The 21908-nt window shown below is 32.7% G+C and overlaps 6 protein-coding genes across 6 annotated transcripts; 1 reads left to right on the top strand and 5 right to left on the bottom strand.

Annotated features, from left to right (window-relative positions):
• Positions 1–2468: 2468 nt before the first annotated feature.
• Positions 2469–3585, bottom strand: Bm17379 (Uncharacterized protein; the record flags this gene model as incomplete). Its single annotated transcript, XM_043076734.1, has 4 exons — positions 2469–2509; positions 3080–3198; positions 3317–3392; positions 3495–3585. 4 exons carry the CDS (start codon positions 3583–3585, stop codon positions 2469–2471), a joined length of 327 nt encoding a protein of 108 aa, XP_042932668.1.
• A 980-nt stretch (positions 3586–4565) lies between these two features.
• Bm2621 (Hypothetical UPF0287 protein C35D10.17 in chromosome III, putative) lies at positions 4566–5275 on the bottom strand (the record flags this gene model as incomplete). Its single annotated transcript, XM_043076733.1, has 3 exons — positions 4566–4713; positions 4869–4901; positions 5241–5275. The coding sequence occupies 3 exons, from the start codon at positions 5273–5275 to the stop codon at positions 4566–4568; spliced, it is 216 nt and encodes a 71-aa protein (XP_042932667.1).
• Positions 5276–7208: 1933 nt separating this feature from the next.
• On the bottom strand, positions 7209–8483 carry Bm9878 (Uncharacterized protein; the record flags this gene model as incomplete). Its single annotated transcript, XM_001899698.2, has 3 exons — positions 7209–7772; positions 8238–8305; positions 8447–8483. The coding sequence occupies 3 exons, from the start codon at positions 8481–8483 to the stop codon at positions 7209–7211; spliced, it is 669 nt and encodes a 222-aa protein (XP_001899733.2).
• A 5718-nt stretch (positions 8484–14201) lies between these two features.
• On the top strand, positions 14202–14366 carry Bm9879 (Uncharacterized protein; the record flags this gene model as incomplete). The annotated part of the gene is made up of 1 exon (XM_043076732.1): positions 14202–14366. One exon carries the CDS (start codon positions 14202–14204, stop codon positions 14364–14366), a length of 165 nt encoding a protein of 54 aa, XP_042932666.1.
• A 591-nt stretch (positions 14367–14957) lies between these two features.
• Bm9880 (Protein cec-1., putative) lies at positions 14958–18859 on the bottom strand (the record flags this gene model as incomplete). The annotated part of the gene is made up of 9 exons (XM_001899696.2): positions 14958–15086; positions 15810–15881; positions 16121–16263; positions 16480–16549; positions 16755–16898; positions 17125–17429; positions 17528–17745; positions 17881–17924; positions 18794–18859. The coding sequence occupies 9 exons, from the start codon at positions 18857–18859 to the stop codon at positions 14958–14960; spliced, it is 1191 nt and encodes a 396-aa protein (XP_001899731.2).
• Positions 18860–20140: 1281 nt separating this feature from the next.
• On the bottom strand, positions 20141–21535 carry Bm13099 (Uncharacterized protein; the record flags this gene model as incomplete). Its single annotated transcript, XM_043076731.1, has 3 exons — positions 20141–20194; positions 20296–20493; positions 21443–21535. The coding sequence occupies 3 exons, from the start codon at positions 21533–21535 to the stop codon at positions 20141–20143; spliced, it is 345 nt and encodes a 114-aa protein (XP_042932665.1).
• Positions 21536–21908: the final 373 nt, after the last annotated feature.

Here is a 21908-nt window from a genome sequence, read left to right as displayed (position 1 = left end):
GTCGAAGCTTTCTCAAGAGGGGACAGATGAAAATGAAATGTAAGCTGAAATGGCTCTGCTACTACAGTTCCAGTTGCTATCATTTAATGCATCACATCATTTATGTTCAAATGCACAACTCAATGCCATTCTTAAATTACTGAAATTCACATTTCAGTAATTTACCAGTAGCTCATAGCAGTGATTTCCATATGATTCTCTAGCTCATGCCTTATGCTTTAATAGTATGTATTTCCTGACTGATATTACGGAAGTGCAATTGGAAATGGATTTCTACTGGATTTCCATTTCCCCAACCTTTTGATAGAAAATTTAAATCATAGATCGTCAGTGAAGTCATGATGTTGACGTATGCTCTGTTAAAATATAGCCAAGAAGTAGAATACAATGTATTTCGTCTATCCCTGTTACAGTTCAATTCACTTCAGTCTTCGTAGTCTAACAACAACCGATATTCATGATAAGCCTTCACAATGCTACAACAGATCACTGTTATCTCTGATCATTATAGCTGTACCTACTTCGTCCAAAGTTTATCGTAGTATTCGTTTTTTTTTTTTATTTATCGTAATATTCGCCTCAATTTTATTCCTCATAAAATTTTGAATTTCAGATCGAACTCGAACAATGAATATGATGTTTACAGTTAGAAAATAAAAGAAACTTTTTCAGGAACAGCACTTCGTGACTTTCTGACCTCACTTGACCTAAGCCGAAAAATAGGTGGAAAATGTCCGAGAAGAAATTTTCAATAAACAGCCACTATAAGATTGACACATTAGATAAATGACATCGTATGTCATACCATCAATTTGGACTTTTCATCACTATGAACGCAGTGAATGAGGAGGAACATAAATTATTTCTGAATCTTCAATATTTCATAGTATCTGCGATATTGAAAAATTAACAAGATCAGGTAGTGCTCATCATTTTGGAATTTAAAGCTTTTGGGAATTTCTGATAAATAAAATGTGGACTGCAGTATTATAAATAGCGTTACTGTGTTTAATAATCGGAAAAGGTATACAGAACGAAATCATACAGAAAGTGCATCTCAACAGATTACTAATATCTCCAGCACTGCACACCATCCATTCTGAACAATTGTATGCACCACACAGTCCATAAGTCATTTTAAACAAATTGCCACTTTTTATTAAAACGAGGTAATTAAAATGAGACACAATTAACCATCTACTACTCATTCAGTATGTCTTATTAGTATTAATGTACGCATTCTTTTGTTAGTCAGTGTAACAGAGCATGATATATCCAACAAACCATTAATACATCAACGGAATCACAGCTGTTCGACTGAAGCAATGTCATTACTTTGTGATCTGTTGTTATGTATATTCTACAAAGCTAAAGTTTTTATCGTAAAAATGAAATCATAGCAGCTTACATAGGGAAAGTAAGATTTCTTAAATTAAACCACGAAACATCATATCGCCTAAGTATTGCACTTAGGCAATTAAATTATTTATAAGTTTTATAAAGTTTTAGCTTTTTTTTTTAGAGAGTTTTAGCTCTGTAAACGGTGAGAGTTAAAACAGGACCAGAAGTGAATAAAGATGAAAGAGTTCGAAGTCGGCATTTAGTTCTGCAAAAAAAAAAAAAAAAAATGTAATTGACGTATGAATTGTCAATAGTTTTTGAAAATTTAGTAAGGATTAACTGATCGATATATGTATAAGAAATAAAAGTCAGGAGAAATCTCATTTTCAGATTTTCGGGTGAAGTCATAAAAACCATCAGTGGAAAGAAGCGTATGAAGAGATTCAACTCACTGTTGGGAAGCTATTCCGTTATCTTTTCTCATGAATTTTAATCGCAAGAGAAAAGAATAAAAAACTATTATATAAAGTAAATATGTAGTAAACTGCCATTATGATTAGTTGTATTTCATCTTTGGCACTTATAATAAATGTCCTTACGTACAGTCCTTACTTCCAATATACTGCTGACAACTTCATACTATCTTAATTTCTTAAAGCGACAACGGAAAATTATTTCTCTAACATTTACTGTAAAATACAAGGTATGTGTACATGACATAAAAAGGACATTAACTGCTTGATATAATAACTTAGAGAAGTGGAGCTCAAAGACGCTTACACTGACTTCATTAGTCCCAAAATAACCTGTACTTTTCATTTAAAACAAATATTATAGATATTCACACAGAAAAAGAGAATCTATCCATTGATCCATCAACTAACCCTGAAAAATTCAAAACTAATATGAATATCCACGTCAAATTAATAAATAATTATGAAAGTTACGAATTTGAGGTTTAAAATAGGTACGCACCAAATAAAAGTTCATAACGAATTGAAGAAAAATTGATAAGTCAATAAAAGGTACTCTAATTTCATAATAAAGCTATTCTAGTGTCCATTACTTCACCATTAACTACGTATTCATTCTCAAGCAGCGATTGATAACGAAACCATGTTAAAAATTCACGATATATCTGATCGTCGAAAGCGTCGCCGCTCACAATCTGTAATAGGAATAATAGGTATAAGCTATTAGTTTTATAGCAATCCAACATAAAAAAAAAGGGGAAGCAAAAAAAAGGGCAATTAGACATAATCAAATATCTTCTTATAGATGAAAAAGAGGTTGACGTTAATGCAAAGAGTAATGAGAGCAATGCTCCTTGCACTTTGCTACTCAAACTGGTCGGTTGGACATAGTTAAATATCTTATAGATAAAGAGATTTATGCTAATATAAGAATAATAACAGTGATACTTCTTTAGATGTTGCTGATAAAAATGGTTACTCAGACATAGTTGAGTATTTTAATAAAAAGACATGTTTTCTTCAAAACTCTGATATTTCTTATGCGGAAGATGTTAGTTACTGAATTAGCCATAGAAGTTCCTTCCTAATTATTCATCGACTATATCATATTGGAATAAAATATTTTACAGTGCTTTAATTCCCTCATTTCTATATACATTACTCAAATCATCACTAAAATATCACATTTTAAACCTATAATTTCCTATTGTAAAGAGAAAATTTTTCAAAAGATAAAAGAAAAAAGTGAAATAACAAACCCCTACCTTCTGGTCTAATGATAAGTACACCTTCTTCTTTCAATTTATTGAGAGTAGCTGTATATGAACTTTCTGGCAAACAGTGGTTCTCTTCTGATCTTGAAGAATATCGTGGATTATTTTTCCTTAAAAAAAAGGAGCGGTTAATGTATAACATTTATAAAACATCAGTAAGGTTCAGAAACTCTGATGTTACGCTCAAAAAGCAGTGAAATAAAAATATGATTCGTTCCAAGGTTAAACCTTTTTAAAACTCGTTCCTCGTGGCAACAGAGAGCGACGTCATTTGCCTTTTTATCACAGTAACCAAAAAATTTTCCTGAAAGTTAGAATATTGAAAAAGTGTTCCAGTTTAACACTTTTTTAATTCGAATCACAAAGGAAATTTGACAAATTTCGAGAACTAAATCTGAAACCGAACCAAATGGATGATCGGCGTAACAACGCTCCAAGCGTTCAATCAAAAAATTACATTCAATCGTATGTGAATAGTATGAAAGATCAGCTTGCATCTTCCGTTCCTGAAAAATTCCTGAAAAATAATCTCTAACATTTAATTAGCTGACACCTCATCACACCACTTGCAGCTAATGTAAATAATGTATCACGCTTGGAAACCGAAAGAGATGCATATAATTTCTCTGAAAATAAAATATAACGCGTTTGTAAGCTCTGGAAAGACATCCTGAATGCACTGACCTATCGATTACCATAGCTTTCCCGACTACCCATGACACTCTACACCCACTGCTGTCCTATCTAGTAACTACAACACCGCAACAACATACGCATGCTCAAGAAACCAAGTAAAAAAAAAAAAAAACACCACTTCGTCACAGTTAATGCATGAAATTTCCGAGTACGTATGGTCCTTTGAATGGAAATTTTTTGAAGAATGAATAAGAACAACTAGAAAATAGTAAAATATATAGCATATCGGTTCAAAACAAAAAGAGAACTTAATTATAACCAGCACCAAATCAGATTTACCACTGCTGTCATTATCTTTTGCAGCATTAATGAAAAATTGTTATACAATTGTAAAATAATACGTAATCCTATACTATAAATCAATGAATTATTTATTATCTGAACTGTAAAAAAAAAGTTGAAATATGACAAATCAAACATGCGAAAAGACAAACTAAACAAATGAAAAAAAAAAAATTGTATACAAGTATACTGAAGTTTGAAGTACTACTATGTGAACATCTAATGATGCCATAAAACTTTATTCGCAACAAAGGTAAGTCATGCAGTACAACTAGATCACAGAGATAGTTCTATTTACACTTTTTGCATAATTTTAAATCATATTTAAGATATTTTATTAGATATGTTTGATAGATTAAAAAGATTATGCGACAAAAATACAGTAATTTCACTGAACACAGAGATAGTTCTATTTACATTTTGTAATAAAAAGATACATCCAAAAACTAAGAGCATACTAATTAAGTTTATTGAATTGCAACATTGGAAACTGTTTTTGTTATCCCATCACGTCTGATGCATAACCGCAAAATGTTAAAGAAATAGAATTGCTCCTAGACTTACCCTCATCTGTCAAAAACACAGCTGTTATCATATGAGCTCCCGAAAAGGGGTCAGTTTCTTTTATCAGCAATTGCAACCACTCCCTGAAACAGTAAAAGCCATCGACTTAAATGAACTTGTGAACATAATCCCATGATATGCACAGTTATTACTTGATAACATTTAGAACAGGGAAATGTGGAAAGACTTAAAATGCTTCCATAATGAAATAAACAGAAATACTTGCTAATAAATTAACCTTGAATAGAAGGATGCACTGACAACCGGATGTCTGTGATAAGAAGTTACTTCATTTTTCTTATTTTTGAAAAGCTTATCATTCTTTCCAAAAAGATATTCTTTGCAAATTTCTATTACACCGTGTTCAAGGCTTCCTTTCTTTTACAAAAATAAGTCGTCCTAAACATAATTTTCTTCAACAACCTGTAATTTGCATCAATGGGTTGTTACACACAAAGAAAGAAGGTAGAATTGCATGTTTGAAAAACATCTATCTTTATTCCAAATGATTTTCTCGTTTATTAATAAGTCTTTAGGACTATAAAAACTCTGAAAAGTCAGCTCACTTTTTTTTTTCATTTTCGAGAGTATTAAGCCTCAACAGCTGCACTTCGTAAAGTCAAATTCACGAAGTACTGAAAGCATCTGAAACTGCCACTGCAATACTGATCATAACATCTGAAACCTAAACTTTCATGGTGAATATTATATCTGGAAACCAGAAAATAGTTTCATTCGTTGTGGTTCAAAACGATTACATCCTGCGAATAAACCGAAAAATGACTTATGTCCGAGGAAATGTCTGAATATTACCTCTGGTATTACCTCGATGGCCAGAAATTACCGTTTTACCTTCATCCCTCTCCCACCACAGCCAATATCAACTGCTCCCCAACCACCACAAACCAAAAACAAGCCCAGCAACACTGGAAGGATCGAACTCACGTTATGTTACAATGACTAGTCCATGTATCACTGTAGACCCACTTCGTTCTCTTTTTCTCTTCCTTCCACCTTGCCGCAATATTTTGCGAAGGGCCAATCTGACACTGTACTATTTCTTCCAATTCTTACCCTCCTTCCTACTCTCCTAACTTCCACATTCTATTTCTCTCTTAATCCATACCAAATTATCTACCAGCAACCAACGATATCTTTACTGTGTATCTATGTCTTTACTCCCAGCTGACAGACAAAGCAAAAAGCGCCACGTGAAGGTGAGTTGGTTCTAGGTGACCGTTGTCCACTTCATTTGTTAATACCTTGATGTCTTCTTGGGACCAAGTGTCTGTCATCTTCCTTCTCATAATTCTAAAGTGTCGAATGTCATTCGTGGAAGTTCCATAAATAAATGAAATACGAGGTGAAATTGTAGTGTGATATAATAGCTTGATAAAATTCGTAAAGATTCGTAAAGATATAATAGCTTGATAAAACTGATGTAACAATTAGAAATAAAAATTAGTTGAACAAGTGCTTTAAATAATTAACTTATAGTAACAGTAATAACTATTTCAATGTAGTAATTTTTGCACATTAAAACTGTATAATGAATTTGAAAGTTTGACTAAATAATATGAAAAAAGATTAACTCTGTGCAGTTCACCATAACATAAATGAAATTATCATTTGACATAAAACACTGCAACTCTTTCCCTTTTGTCATCTTTCATAACATTAAAATTGATAACGATAAATAAATGGACTTTATCATGCTTATTTTCTCTGAAATGATTTGTTCCTATTAGTAATTGCAATTACTGATAGCAATACTTCTGTATAATATTTTCTGAAACTTAACTGAAGTCATTTGACTTCACAGATGGCACTCTATTTCATTTATAAGCTACTTGAAAATATATTTGAGAAATAAACAAAAGAAGCTGACAAGTGTGAAAGACATTAATGACATGCATTTCATGTGAGGAAAGATTTCAAAAGCAATCCTGTTAGAAGTTAAATAGACATTAGTTGAAGGCACTTTCAGAAAAGACGAAGTAGTGTTATACTATCTTTGCTCATAAAATTTTCTGATGCTGAACATATTTTAAATTCTGGAATTTAACAACTTTAGAAACAACTCAGAAATTAGAAAGTAAATAATAAACAAAGAATAAGTTAATGATTCCGCATAGATATATAAACTTTGTTTTTCCGTTATAATGGAAAGGAGTGAAATTTGAAATTTGTGGAATTAAGGGTTAAAAAAGTACCGGCTTATTGCTTTAATATTCCACCTTATATCCTCTCTATTAAAAGAAAAGAAAAAAAAAGGTGATGTGTTGGGATCTGAGGTAGAAATCTTTGAAAATATGACTGCTGTAAAACTTCAAGTGGAACTCTCATAGAAAAGAGAAACCCATAAAACGAGTCACATATTGAATTTTTGTTTAAAGAAAAACTACGAACGATTTGAACAAAATTAAGATTGAAACCTGATCCTATTTTTTTTCAAAAAAATTTCTTGCTGTGACGTCTTAAAGGTCTATTAAAAAACAAAAAACTTAAAGTCTATTAAATCATTTTCAAATTTCGATAAGCAGAGATCCCAACACATCGTTTAAATAGATGTACATAATCATGATCGTCTTACACGACGAAAATTGAGAAACACTGATATTGGAGGTAATAATGTTTTAGGATTGGGATATTTGGTGTCAAATGGATCATCGTCGTGTAGGGTATATGGTAGACTTGTCATGCCACACGTATTGATCACTGTTGTATGAACTTCGTTGGTACCAGCTAACCTTTCCTCTATTATTATCGGAGTGAAAGGAACGACGAAATTCTTTGGATCAATGCACAACTTAGATTGTCGGACACGTTGTATCATATTTGGAAGATGTGATGGTGGTTGGTCACAAGGTTCTTCAGCTGGCAGAATTAACGCTAAATTATCAGGTTCTACCTGTGGTATGACTGTCTCGGTGAATAGCTGAATGCTTGATACGGGAAACTGAGAATCATTTGGTGCTTCTGCTAACTGAATTGATCCGGGTTCATTTTCTATCCTTAGATTCTGTGATAGTTGATTCGGAGGTGGTGAGCTGCTGATAGGTTCATCATCTGATTCTTCAGATTGTAAAGGTGAAAGTGGTTTAGTTAGCCATCCCAATAAGCTTAAGTTATAATATTTCTTCTGAAAAAAGAAAGTGAAATGAAATATATATTTTAGCTAATACTTTAGTCGAACTTAGCAAAACTATCCGATCATCGTAATATACCGCAATTCAATACCTCAGGGTATTCTAAATATTTCGTTTCCAAAATCCCAGACTTGTTAGTTCTGAAATATCCATTTCTGTTTATTTTATGTTCTTTATTGCTAATAACGTAAAAACCTTTTGCGTTTGTATTTAAAATAAAATCTTGATTCCTGAATATCCTACTTTTAACTACATTTTTCTCTCAAATATTTTTGACATTTTCAACAACGTTCAATCTATTATTAGCAATACAATCCTTAAGTTACGATCACTACTTTTGTAAGGCAGCTCAATCATGCTAATTAATTACAGTTGAAAAATGCACCTGGCTGAGCCTAGAAAAGCATTTATTTCAACTACTGTAAGAAAATGAAAAATCTATCTGAAATTGTTCTTACCAGCCATCTCTCCCGACAAGATACTCGCTTTCTGGTTCGCTGCGTCACATTATTCTTTTGCTGTTTATCTGAAAAAGTTATTCTTCGATCCAGTAAATTTTTTAAATTTTTGATTGAATTTGCATAAATTTTCTCATTAGAAATAGAAAACCTATTTCAGATATTTAAATTTAATTAGCTTCAATATAAAATCTGAAAAAAAAAAAAACCTGTGGAACGATCAATTCTATTTTTGACAGGAACCATTGAAATCGTGCAGAGCGGATTGCGCAATGTTAAAAATAGCAGGGGAAGTTTTCTAGCTATGCTCACCTTTGTGTCTGACCTCATCTCTTGGATTTTGGGAGGGAATGTTTTCCTCCTGTAAAGATCACTATGCTGAACTCTGACCTTTAACCCCCAATACTGACATAGTTGTATGCAGTAGTGCCACAAACATCCACTGTTTCTAATATCTTAAAAAATCAATTTTTATAGTTCGTTACATTTGTTTAAAATAAATTAATCTTTTTCTCCTCTGTTAACACATTATTAAAACCAAGATGTTAAAATGCTCAAAAAGGTAACAAATGTTCAGAACTGCAACAAATATAAACGATCGGTGAAAGATATTGTCGTATTTGAAAACTTTTTATTTGAGTTAGCACTAGCTGATTCTTTCTTTGTGAAGAGGATACATGTTTTATAAGTAATGACTAATAAAACATTTTGTGAAAATTGATTATACATAACTTAAAACTCTGCATTTTCAAATCTTTCTGAGAAATAATGCAATAAAACTTTTGGGCTATGATGAGAACGTCTTTGATGACAAAGCAGCAATTAAATTCATCTAATTATAATGATGCCTCAAAATTGTCATTTTGAATCACTTGTTTTGTGTGAAGTAATTTAAAAAATAATTTGTTTTAAGTATATATATATATATATATATATACTGTGGAATGATGTGATCTGTAATATAATAATGGGTTTTCTATTTCCTACTAATTGCGTAGTTTTGTATAACACCCAATTTATTTGCTACAACATAAAAGAAACAAAGACTAAGAAGACTCATTGAACTTTTTTTAATTGAAGGTCTATGAAATATTATCAGTAGTATTAAAGCAAAAGATGGCACTTAATAGTTCATGTTTGATTCACTCTGACAAATTTCCTTCATAAAAATGAACTGTCCATAAGATTTTTGGTTTATTTGGCATATGGAGTCTCTCAAATCGTTCTTGGGAAATGTTTAGAATTTTGAATCCACAACAATTAATAAATGATAGACTACAATTGCTGAAATTCTCTGAAGTGATTTTGTCCAGGTGAACTAAAAAGATGAAAAGTGATCAGATTAATGTTTTTAATGATGTGGGAACATTATCTCTTGATGCGTTGTTACATTTGGCAATAAAACTATATATAGCAAATGATAGGTAATCTGATGCAAAATATTTCGTTCAGCTTTTAATGAATCATTTTTTTGAATCGAAGTTTGAGAATTAAAATATATGAAAATCTAATGGTTTTTTAATTATTGAAAGTAATCTTATGAGGAAAGTTTTATTACATAATAACAAATGATTAGATTGAAGATATCCATCAGCAACTACTGTATCATACGGACTGGAAAAACTGTACTTCGCATTCTTGAAGAAAATAAAAATATTTGCATCTTACGGTTTTATTCTTATTTTTACCTGTTTCACAACGAGATTGTTAGATAGATGTAAGAGCAGAAAATGCAAACTGATCCTGTGAATTTGACAAATTCAATTACAGATGGATTTGGTTTTGTGAGAACGAAATTTATGATAAGCAGTAACTTTGTGACAGCAATGAAATATTTTAATGGATTTGTAGTTGCTGACTTTTAAGATAATTCTCTGTTCTTTATGATTAATTTCTGCACATATCACTAGTTTATCAGTGTACTAGAAGTTCATATCATGAGTGCAATAAGATAGTTTATCACCGCTCATCTACAAATGTGTTCGCAATTATTTGTTCATATGTAGAGAGAGGGAGAGGAAGTGAGGGTGCAAGAAGATGAAAATTTATCCATCTAATTTTTCTTTTACTTCCACGTTTCAATGAACTTTTCAATCTAATAATGCGTGAAAAATTTGTTGCACTTTAAAACAAATTTTCAATGTGATCAGAAAAGTTTGGGCTCACTTCAGTCCCTTCTGCACTTATTTTCTCGTTAGTCTCATTCTGCATGTGAATGAACAACTGCTTCTATCTATTTCGAAGCAATTAGTAGAGGAAATACAGTGATAACTGACTCTCTTTTCTAAATATATTTACATCAGTTTGCAATCTAAGTAAGAAACAGTTATTTTCAGTTATTTTAAAGGCAGCATGACGTTTGTAGTAATAATTATTTGAAGAAGTCGAATAAATGATGCGACAGGTCTTTAAATGACGATGATAATGATGGAAGTGATAAGGGTGATAATGGTGAGGTTGATAATGATAACATGAGTGTTGGTGAGGAAATGCGATGATAACTGATTACATTCCTGTACAGTTGTTATCTTATGTAATTACTGCACGACTAATGTACGATTTCAATTTTCTGACTTATTAGGATAAAAAGCTCTTAAGAACACCATTCTAAGGAAGTAAAATATGAGTGCAGCTTTCTTGTTAATGAAATGATGCTAATATAGCAATATACATTTTCAAGTTGTTATACTATTTTTGAACTAATTTACTATTTTATCCAGCAGATCAGTCCAAATCAAATATTTAAGGTGTATGATGGATGGTTAACTTGTCATCTAAGACGCTTCACATATCTTTTTTTTTCAAGCATTCAATTCTTTTGCAACGCTATAACTAGTTCTGCAATACTGGTTTAAATTGTAAGATACAAAATATGTCTAATTTATCATACGTAAAAGTTCACATTGAAATTTATAAAGAAGCTTAATTAACTTCTTCGCTTGTGAAAAATTCGAAGAAAAAAGCTAAACTTTTCCAATAAGTAAGAAATTTTAATTGTATAAATCTTACAAATTCGGAAAAAAGAATTTTATCCTCTCTCTTTCATATTAACTTATCAACCAGTCCATCATTTAAGTTGTCCTACATACTTTACAAATCATTTCTCTTAGCACGATGAATATTAAATTTAAACTTCAAGAAAACAGAAGTAAATTTCACTTACAGGAAAATATAAAAATTTAGAAATTTATTAGTCACTATATCCGTATGAAATGCAACAAAATTCTTTACTTAGAAGAAATCTCCCTCTGTTATTCCAGAAGAAAAAAAAATAAATTAATTAAATACTTCAACCCCACACTCAGTATTAGAATTGGCTTCCTCAAGATTTTATGATTTAAATGCATTGCAATTCTCAACGACGTTCAAATTTCTGCTTTTCTAAATTTAAACTGTTTGTTCTAATTTTGAATCCTTATTCTGAATAAAATTAGATTTAAAAAATTAAAATTAAAAAATAATAACTGATGGAAGCAATATAATAGTGAAATATTTCACATTAAAAAATTTATGCAAATAATTTCTTTAAATGTAAAGCTTATAGAGGACAGATAAAAGCAATAAGTTTAAAGCAGGACACTTCGAGATATATGATCTAGATAGAAGCGAAAAAATTTCTGAATTTCTGATAGTACAGGTGTGAACAATTATTCTACTACAAGTACAATTGCAGGATTAATAACTGATGGATATTAAATGATAAAAACTGAGACATTAGATTTTAGTTTGAACTTGCAGATTTATGTTAAACCCGCAAATAAATTTTTAGATTAATGGCTATATTAAATGCATTACTCCATATGACCTTATTATGAGATTCTGCTTTTCTTCATTAGTTATTGTTACTGTCGAACTGCTTGTTGTGCCAATTGCTTGCGATGTTAATGGCCTTTCGATAAGGTTACTAAACATAAAATTAAAGCATTAACATTAACTCAGATATTGAAAGTAATAAAAAACCTTAAGTTGTAAAGTAATGTTTGCAGCACACAAGAATGACGTTATTCTATTTGCTCCCTAAAATTATTTTCGTCGTCTACATCGTACATACCTCTTTGATTAGAAACAAATCGCATTGGAGGATGAACTCTGACCTTTAAACATCCTGTTCGTCATAATCATCACTTCCAATGCCGATCACATTCTTCTAAATATACAAATTATCACAATGTGATGATAACAAGGATAGTCATAGTGTAAATAGAGATAACAATTGTAATTATGATCGGGAGCATAATGCACTGGACATCAGTTTCCCATTGTGTAATAATAATCAATCTTGCTCATTGTAAAAATTCTTGTTATAAAATCAAGGATCTACTGTTTTTATTTCTTGGCCATTTGAAAATGGATTAAACTAAATAATTGAAGTAAGTAAAATGGAGAATGTGTGGGTTGGAGAACGTCAGTCTGTAAAAAAGTATCGTAAAATCTAAGAAGCAAGAATCACTTAAGCTAACCAAGTCTTACCTATTTAAAACTCAAAAATACAAAAAGTAATAAGACCCATCTAGTTCCAACATGAATACAAACACTTAATACTGCTAGCCTTTGATTTTTTTTTCCTAAGGTAATTAATTAATTATCTTTGGCCCTACTTATTATTTACTTTAGTAACTACCCGAAATATTTCATCTAAGCAGTTAATCTTACAAGTGTATTTATAAAATATTCCATGGAAACTACTATGTGCTTGTGTTTCGTTCTTGTTTTCCTGTTTGGATGTTTACATTAATGGATGGATACTGCTGAACACTAATTAAGACCAACTACGCCATCCATCTACCGCTTCTTTATCCTTTCACCACTTCATTACTTTTGCTTGAAAATGTTCTCATCTATCCTTCCTCATTTTAAACCCTCAATAACAACGGAACGATTCTCCTCTTTCGTCATCATTCACATTCTACTTACCAAGTTTACAGTATGCTGCTGTTCGTCCCAGTGTCATCTTGAACTACACTGTTTTGGAATAGATGTCATAGCAAAAGATAACTCTCTACTGGACACTGCGACAATGGCACTTCTCTCCCGTTAGTTTGAAAAGCGATGCTGCATTGCTGATGACTGACTATCTTGATTGATGATTATCGGATGCAGAATTTCGTCTGAGACTCTAAGTATAGATGCACAATGAACTACATCAGTGCTTATCATGCAACTATTAATAGTGGATTCGTTATCAAATCAAGATTTTGTCAATTATTCCACTCCTTTCTCTACTCTTCTATAATAAGCAATACAAAAGGACTTGCATTTGAATAGTTTATAAATGCGTACTCGAAGAATAAATTTTATAAGAATTTTGAAACAGATAAAGAAAGCAAAAACTTTTTTATTCTGTTATTGGTGAGATGACCCATTCCCTCATATAAAGTGACCATTATATTATTATCACCAGTATACTATTATATCGTTATCAGAAAGGCAAAGAGAAGCCATGGAAATGGAGCAAAAATGTCACATTCGAGCCTCTGAATTGCTTCAATAACGCTACGATGACATTATCAAACAACGGTTCTATATGTAACTAATTTATTGATTCATTCGTTATATTCTCAACAATGTTAGGGCAAACACTGAAATTTGAGCATCTCAAACACTTTCCTCTTCCTTTGCCATTTCTATTTACTTTCTCATTTTTTCACTTTTCAAACTTTAATTTCACTAGCAAATGATGCAAGTTCGAATCGTTGAGTAATATTTCTTATACGACCCCTTAGTGAAATGAAGGATGACAAAGTGATGACCTGTCGCCATGTGTACATACCATAGTGCCAGCGAAGGAAGGAAGGAACAGGTTGGGTGCACATATTTGTCAACCTATCCGTCTTCCATTGAAGGATAGATGGATGAGTGCCCTGAGGGTTGCTGATTTGAGATGGCTCCTTGTCTACTGAGCACGGGCGCAACTAAATAGTAGTGCGAGAAGGCAATTATTATTGTTGCAGCTATGACTGCAGAATGCATGTCGTATGTGCAGCAACTGCTCGTTCACTGGTAATGCATGCATCGTCGCAGCGTATGGCAGTGGTATTTCGGATGATCACCTCATCTCCGTTATTTAACCCAATAACAAATTACGGTACACGCTTCCAGATGCCCTTCTCTGTTACCGTAGCACATTAATTACTTTTTTATAATCGTTTGTGTGCAAATGGCTCCTGTTGTTACTGGTGAAGTATCATGCACGAAATTTATCCGCCTGATATAGATGAAAGTATGATTCCGAGTAAAAAAACTTACACATAAGACCAAATCCAAATAACACTTTGTTTAATTAATGACGACTTGTTTTCAACTCATTGTGAAGTGAAATACGACAAGCATAACTTCTCATTTTATCTCTTTTTGAAATTTTAGAAATTTTTATCTTTTTAATAGTAAGCTGAAATGTTCTTGTCTAGTCACATCGATTTTATGTGAAGTTCAATTAAATTCTATCAATAAAATTGAAGAGTTAACAGATGCGTATGATGCTATCGCATCATTCATATTGTCAACCAGTTATCATCACAAAGCCAATAGAGTGGAGACAAAAACCAGGCCTCTCATTCTCTAAATTGATAGTACGAGTGAACGTCTGTCTTCTTGTCTCCGCAGTATTCTACCTTTTGGTGTTTCATCTAATGTACAGTGCTGACAGCACTGTACTCCTCAGTTCCTCCCGTTTACTTCCGTTAAGCTCCAACCAGACCCACTGAATCCCCTCTTCTTCTGTCACAACTCCGCTCTTCCACCAGCACTAGTCAGTCGCTCCGCACCGCTCTGCTCAATCATTCGTTCTGGACACATTCCCACAAAATATCGAAATGGTTGGCTAACCATCATTCCGGATGTAGTAGAATTCTTCATCAAAAACTAATTTATGAGGGCGTATACACTATCTATGTCACGCACTACATCAATATACAGTCCGAAATTCCGTGTATTTACTAGAACTACAGTAACCCCTGGTGTTGTAAAGAAATGATATTACGAATATATCTGTACATATAGCAATTCAAGAGCTGTTTGTCTATTAACTATTAAAATATCGATAATTCCTTTCAAGACCAGTGCAAATTTATGAAAATGTAAAAGTGGTTACGTTTCTCAAAATGAATCCTCCGGTTTTCAAACCTATCTTTTACAAGCAGAATTGTTTGGCACAAAGAGTTAAGCACAACTATGACGTTTTGCAGCTGTCAAAAAAATGAGAAAGGAAACAAAGTCACAAAGAACTTTGATATCAGCTACTGAAAATTAAATTTCCAACCAGAATTCTTCAGCTTTTATGATTTTCAACTAGTACACACTGAACATACTGGGATAAAAGTTTATACTCGAATTATGGAATTATGAAAGATAAATAGTGGGACGTAAGGTACACAGTATTTTCGAAAATATATGAGAAGCTACTAAGAATTATTCTACATTATTGTTTTGAAGACTTCAATAAGTGGAATACGAAATTAACAAACAAATATACCAAAGACACACAAGAAACTATCATCAGTTGGCATCATCAATTCAAATATTTACATACAATTACAGTTCAATAATTGGGACAGTATGCTGATTGACTGTTACTTCGGTGATTGTGTGAGAACCATTGTATTGAAAACTTTCGAAACGCGTATTGTTAGCATCAGTCCAAATTTTCTGTAACACAGCAAAACTTCAGCATGGTTTTAATCCATTATAACTGAAAATAGATTGTACGGATGCGACTTATATCACACTTTCGAAAGTCTATAGGAGAAGGATTATAACTGAAATCCTTGAAACACAAGTAGCAAAATGATCATGTTTAGCAATTGCTTAAAAACAACAACAAGGAAGACAAGTACTAAACATTAATTAACATATAAAAGATGTATCAATCAGATTTGGAAACTAACAGTTTCATTTTTTAACTGATCAGCTATTACGCGAATCCGTCTCTCATCACTGTCCCCATAGTCGTGTAACTGTAACTGCTCTGAACTACGAGACAAACCAGATGTCCCTTCAACAACAAATGCCAACCTATTAATTACCTGCTCTGAAAAATGAAGCTCTCTGTGATCTGCTTCATAATGAGACAAATTTTACAGTTCAACTTGACTTCCACCCACCCAATCAAAAACTAAATAACCATGTGTAGGTAGATTTCACATAAAAAACAAAAAAATATATGGACAATAAGTAAATCCTCATTTTGCACTATTAATCTTAATATGAATGAGGAATGATAAACTTCAATTATAGCAGAATTTACCTTGTCCATTAGAAACGACTTGTACTGATCCAGAACGACCTTCGAAAACTTCGGGTTTCTTCAGTTTTATCTATAAAAAAGCAACAGCTCTTGCTTCATCCTAATCAACTTCAAAATTTTAAATACATCTTTGAGAATTTTCAGCAGTTTATTCAACTTATTAGCATTATGTCTTCAATGGACAAGTGGATAAATACGAATTGCAACTTATTTTATTTTCTTACAACTCCTACTATCACCTCAACAAATTTTATATGAACAATTAACTGGATTACCTCAACTCTTTTTGCGTTTTTCTCTTCAACCAATTTGCTTTCATCATCTTTAATGGTCCTGAATATTTCAGCTTCCGATAATGCAGAATCCTTCCTAACTTTGTCAGCACCTGGTAAATTCAACATCGTCTCCGACGGTAGAATCTGCAATAGAAACAAAGTTCCTGGGTAATAATAAAACAAGAAAAGAAAAACGTGAAGGAGAAAACAAAGTGCAAAATTCAAAAAAGAAAAATGGACGCCTTAATGAAGAAAAAAGATCAAATTCCTGATTATTTGTGGGACATACGATGAAGAGTTTTTAATTCGTTCTTCAGTTATTATTTGCACTACAAATCTCAAGTGAGATTATTCACGATTTTGAACGAACCCTAAATTCCGCTTCCTCTTTCTTATCCAGCTCCTTCTCAGCTTCCATCTCCAGAGAATCTTCAGCTACTTGTTCTTCATCCGGCTTTTCTTCTTTCGGGTCTAACTTACTGTCATCATTATGCTTCACTTCATTGACTTTTGGAGTTGGGATTGAAGTCATCGGTACATCGCTTAAAATCTTTTTACTTTTTGGGCCTCGTTTTCGAGGCGTTTTTGAGGATTTACTGCTTTCTACAACAGGTCCACTTGGTATTGGTGTTCCGAGCCTTGAATGAATACTTGACTTTGGTGAAACTTCTGAGCCTTAAAAGAAACAACTAGTAGTATTTTAATTATTTGGAAAAGAGGAACAACCAAATTACATAATCTTGAAAATACTAGTAAACAGTTATGGAATATACCTTCTGAATGACTTTCACTAGCACCTTCATCATAACTGTGATTATCGTCATCTGAATCATCGGAATCTGAAATTTCTTTTACTTTTCGCTTCCTTCCACGATTTGACCTCCTGTTTCCCTTCCGAGTCCCACCTTTGAAATCGCTTGGTATGGAAAAACCTGATTCCGTGAACAGGTTTTCGTTCAAGATATTACTTGACGGTTCCCATGTGTTATGCCTAAGGATTGATTAATCATAAAATAATAAATTGAATTATTTTACGACAAAATTCAATTGAATATGTACGAGTGAAAAATGATATACGAATGCTGATATCTAAGTAGTGAGAAATTAACAAGCAAAGGCAACTTACTGGTTTGACCATCCTTTCCATTTGATCAGATATTCTGTTTTCCCCTTTAAAACCAAAACTTGAAGAAAAAGTTATCAGCACATTTTTTAATAATTTCAACGATTCAATTTTCAATCATAATGTTACTAGTCAAATATCAGCTTTTAAAAACTACGCCAGTAGCTCAATGAAGCGCTAAATAAGCTCAGTTTCAACGAAAATAAACTAGCTGCAATGATCTCAGAAAGCGTGTAATCTGAACGATTTATTAGAATCCAATACGATTACTGAAAAATCAGCATATGAAATTTAACAGAGATCATGACATGATTCGTTTCTCAAAAATGATTCATCATTTTAAATATTATTCTATGAAGATGTCTTTATAAATCCTAACGTACGTTTTCCTTTTTTTTTAGGGTAAAAATTTGGGTGCAAATTCGAGTTTTATGATTAGTTTGATAATGTTGATTAAAACATATTGGAAGATTAGAAAAAATATTTTTTTGAGTGTTTCATAAAAAAGCCACTACGAAATAATTACTGGGTTTATATTTTTGCAATAAAAATGCAGCAGGGATTTTCTGTATTGCAAATTTAAAATAATTCGCCCAACAATTTACAAAAACATTTTATATCAATTCATGATCACCTTGTGCATAGTATGCTTTATTATTCGGCTTATCAACGAGTGCATTTTTGTTAAATATTTTTTTATAGTCATAGGTCACAAATCTCGCAGAAATAGAAAACAGCAAAATGGGACTATTTCATTTAAAGTCATTTAAATAGTCATTTAAAGCTAAATTCTAAAGTGTCAGTAGCAATACGCGTTTTTATTAGATTTCCATTATCACGATCGATTCGTAAGATCACACTGACAGCCAAAGTAAGCTTAGAGACATTACAATGTTCAAAAAAAACATTCACTTACTTTCCTTGTTCGAGACTTCAGAATTTTTTCCGCTGCATAGACGTCCTGTCCGTCTAATGGATCCATAATTTATGCTGAAATAATTGCACACTTCAAGTAAGTTGCTGCATCCATAACAAACAAATGATTAGTAATTTCAAACCGCATAAAAAACGATTGTGAATAAAAAACTTTGAATATAGCCTGCAGAGAAAATAAACAGAACAGATAATATTTTATGCGAGCTTTTGGCAAATCACACAAAATGAATTTCTGCATCAATTTCTCAATCAACTCCCTTATTTCTTGCAACAGAGCATAATGCAATATCAAGCTTAGCATCACTATTTTTAATTAAGCAGCAACTAGTTTGACAATAGAACAACGCAGTAAAGCCTCTATACTTCCCATAATAGCACAACTATAATTTCACAATAGTAAAATGAGCTTTGAATTACAATGCATCAGTAATCAAGAAAAACGAAGTGCTAAACATCAATAACAGCCATCCCATTTATTTCTATTTAAACCGTAATAGTGCGAGAAGTAGGTGGAGTTGATCAAAATTTGAAATTGAATTGCAGAAGAGTGAAGCGACATATCAGATTTCAACTGGTAAGAGAAAACTGTGCAAGAAAGTATATGCAACCACTGATTATCAAATGGCAATCGTCACAGCCAAAGAGTACAACACACTCACACAATGATCTTATAAAGAAATAAGAAGACGCGTTTCTAATCGCGTTTTTCTATTTCCATAGTTACGCGTATACTTCTATCAATTCATAATATAAATACCACTTGCTGGCTGACAGCTATTTAGCATTTGTTACATATCATTCACTACATTCTTGATTCATCCAATCTGAGAGAAATCATCCCCTAAAGTATTCTCTACACTCTAAATGAAATCATTTCTACACGCCGATAATTAAGGTGTTTGGAATAAGAATGAAGTGAAGATTTCAAAAGGGCTTATATGTTTTCGCTTTTAAACTGTTTTACGAACTTCTGAGTGTTTGGTAGACATAACAGAAACCGTCTAACACATAATAATCGAAGGAAGATAATTCAAGAATGAAGAGAAACAGATAATCAGAAAATTGAGAATGAGAACTGTACGTGAAAAACTCTACATGAATTCCTTAATTAATGAATCATAATTGCAACATGAACCTGAAGCTTTTATGGTTGTGACCAGTGATTAACCCTATTCGTGCTATTCTCTGAAGAAGTGACATGGAGGACATTTATAATTGGTCTACATGTACACCGTGCTCTCAACTTCCAACATCTATCGCAAATTAACTTACAAGACACACATTTTCTTTCTGACGATATTTATCAGTAATTCGACTTGGGAAAAAATTATGGAAGCTTCTTGAAGAGAGATGACAGAAACGAATAAAACCATGACATTCCCTAAAATCATCTTAATAGTCAAAACTTTCTTCACTTATCGGAGACAAATTCCGCCAACCCACAAGGCAACCACTCTACTCACAAACAAGCTAATCAAGAACCGAGTCACAACTCCACTGAAGAATTGATTGAACCAGGTCGTCCTCCAGCGAGATAATGTTGTTTTCAGTCGTGAAATTGGATCGTTGTGAAAACGGAGAAGTATTTTGGAATTGAGCAAGGCATAGGTGCGTGTGTCGTGTGGTTGTGGCTTCGGTCGGATTTCTTATCGGTTGTAGACGTTCTACTCGGTCACTTCTCTAAACAAAATGAATTAGTATCTGGAGACGGATTTTTACTCTGTGATTACTCTGCGCTTCAAACTTCAAAAAAATGAAATATTCATAATTTCCTGTCCTACAGCTGCTGCCTTAATGTTGAACTATTAGATGAAAGACATTCATTCTGTTAGAACTATTAAATGAAAGACATTATCGACAAGCATTGCTCCTTCTCATCTTATTCCATCAGGTCGTTTGCAAAATAAAGCAAAGTGTTTTTTATCCGTCAGAATCTCCCGTAATCCGGAATTGCAGAAGGATATTCGTTTAGTGAGTTCTATATTTCATATATTTGCAGTATCTCTGTTTTATCATTAAGAGCAATTAGCATTAAGAGCACTTATTCAACTCTAACTGAAAAAATTATGGACGCCAAAAGGTGCAAATAATGAAGAAATTATAACTGAGATATTTGTAGTTTATACACACTTTCCAAATTTATCTTTAAATAACAAAGTGATGATTAGTGTAGTAATCATGGTAATAGTGACATATTTACGGCTAATTAAATAGAAATACAGCATAGTACTTGGTGACACAATGCGCAGAACATCTGTTGCATTGAATGAAAAGGTAAGGGAGGAGAAATAGATGAATCCCTCCTCTTCCCTACAGTTGAAATGATGAGATAGAAGTGAATAATGACCACTGCCTAATCAACATTCATTCCAACCGCTAATTATTGCTTATCCCTTCTTATTATTATCGTGACCACACAGAGATTACTGTGCTTTGTACTTCCGAATGAGCGGCCTGAATCAGTGGACACTGACTCTCATTTCAGGACCAGGAATGCATTAGGACATTTCCACTCCCATAAATCAGTCAATTTGCATAAATGACCGCCTGTATGACGAAGTAGAGGATACCTGTTAGTCTTTACATGACCAAGGCTTTTTGCCTTCCACTCAATTTTCAAAATTCATACCAAATAGTGACACCACTTAATTTCCATAGCGACAGTGGCGCCATCGCCTTGCACTTCTGTTCTCAGCCATATATAGATGGACGACCCCGCCATATCATAAATGTTGCACATACACCTCAAAGGTCAACGCTATTTCGGTACTGTTTATTAGCCTTCGTTTCTCGAAACTACCACTTTCGAACACTCACTGCGCTTCCTCACTCGATCGTATCCTATCACTAATAAATGTTACCTGTGCCAAAGTGTGCTCTTTTTATTTGACACTTCCCTGATTTTCTTGAGGTTCATTGTTTTTCATCAGCTGTCTGTGAACCGCTTCTCTCATCAGTCCTTCTATAATAGCGATTTCTACTTTCTCTGCAGTGTTTTTTTGAAATGTGCTCGAGATTGGCGGCCAGTACTCGCAGTATTGAGTACAACTCTACTGATTCTGACATCAGTATTTCAGATAAATGTCTATTATAAG

This window comes from Brugia malayi (genome assembly GCF_000002995.4).
Source record: "Brugia malayi strain FR3 genome assembly, contig: Bm_v4_Chr1_scaffold_001, whole genome shotgun sequence".
Lineage (NCBI taxonomy): Eukaryota > Metazoa > Nematoda > Chromadorea > Rhabditida > Onchocercidae > Brugia > Brugia malayi.
The sequence above is the reverse complement of the archived record's forward strand: the minus strand, read 5'-3'. Positions and strand labels throughout refer to the sequence as shown.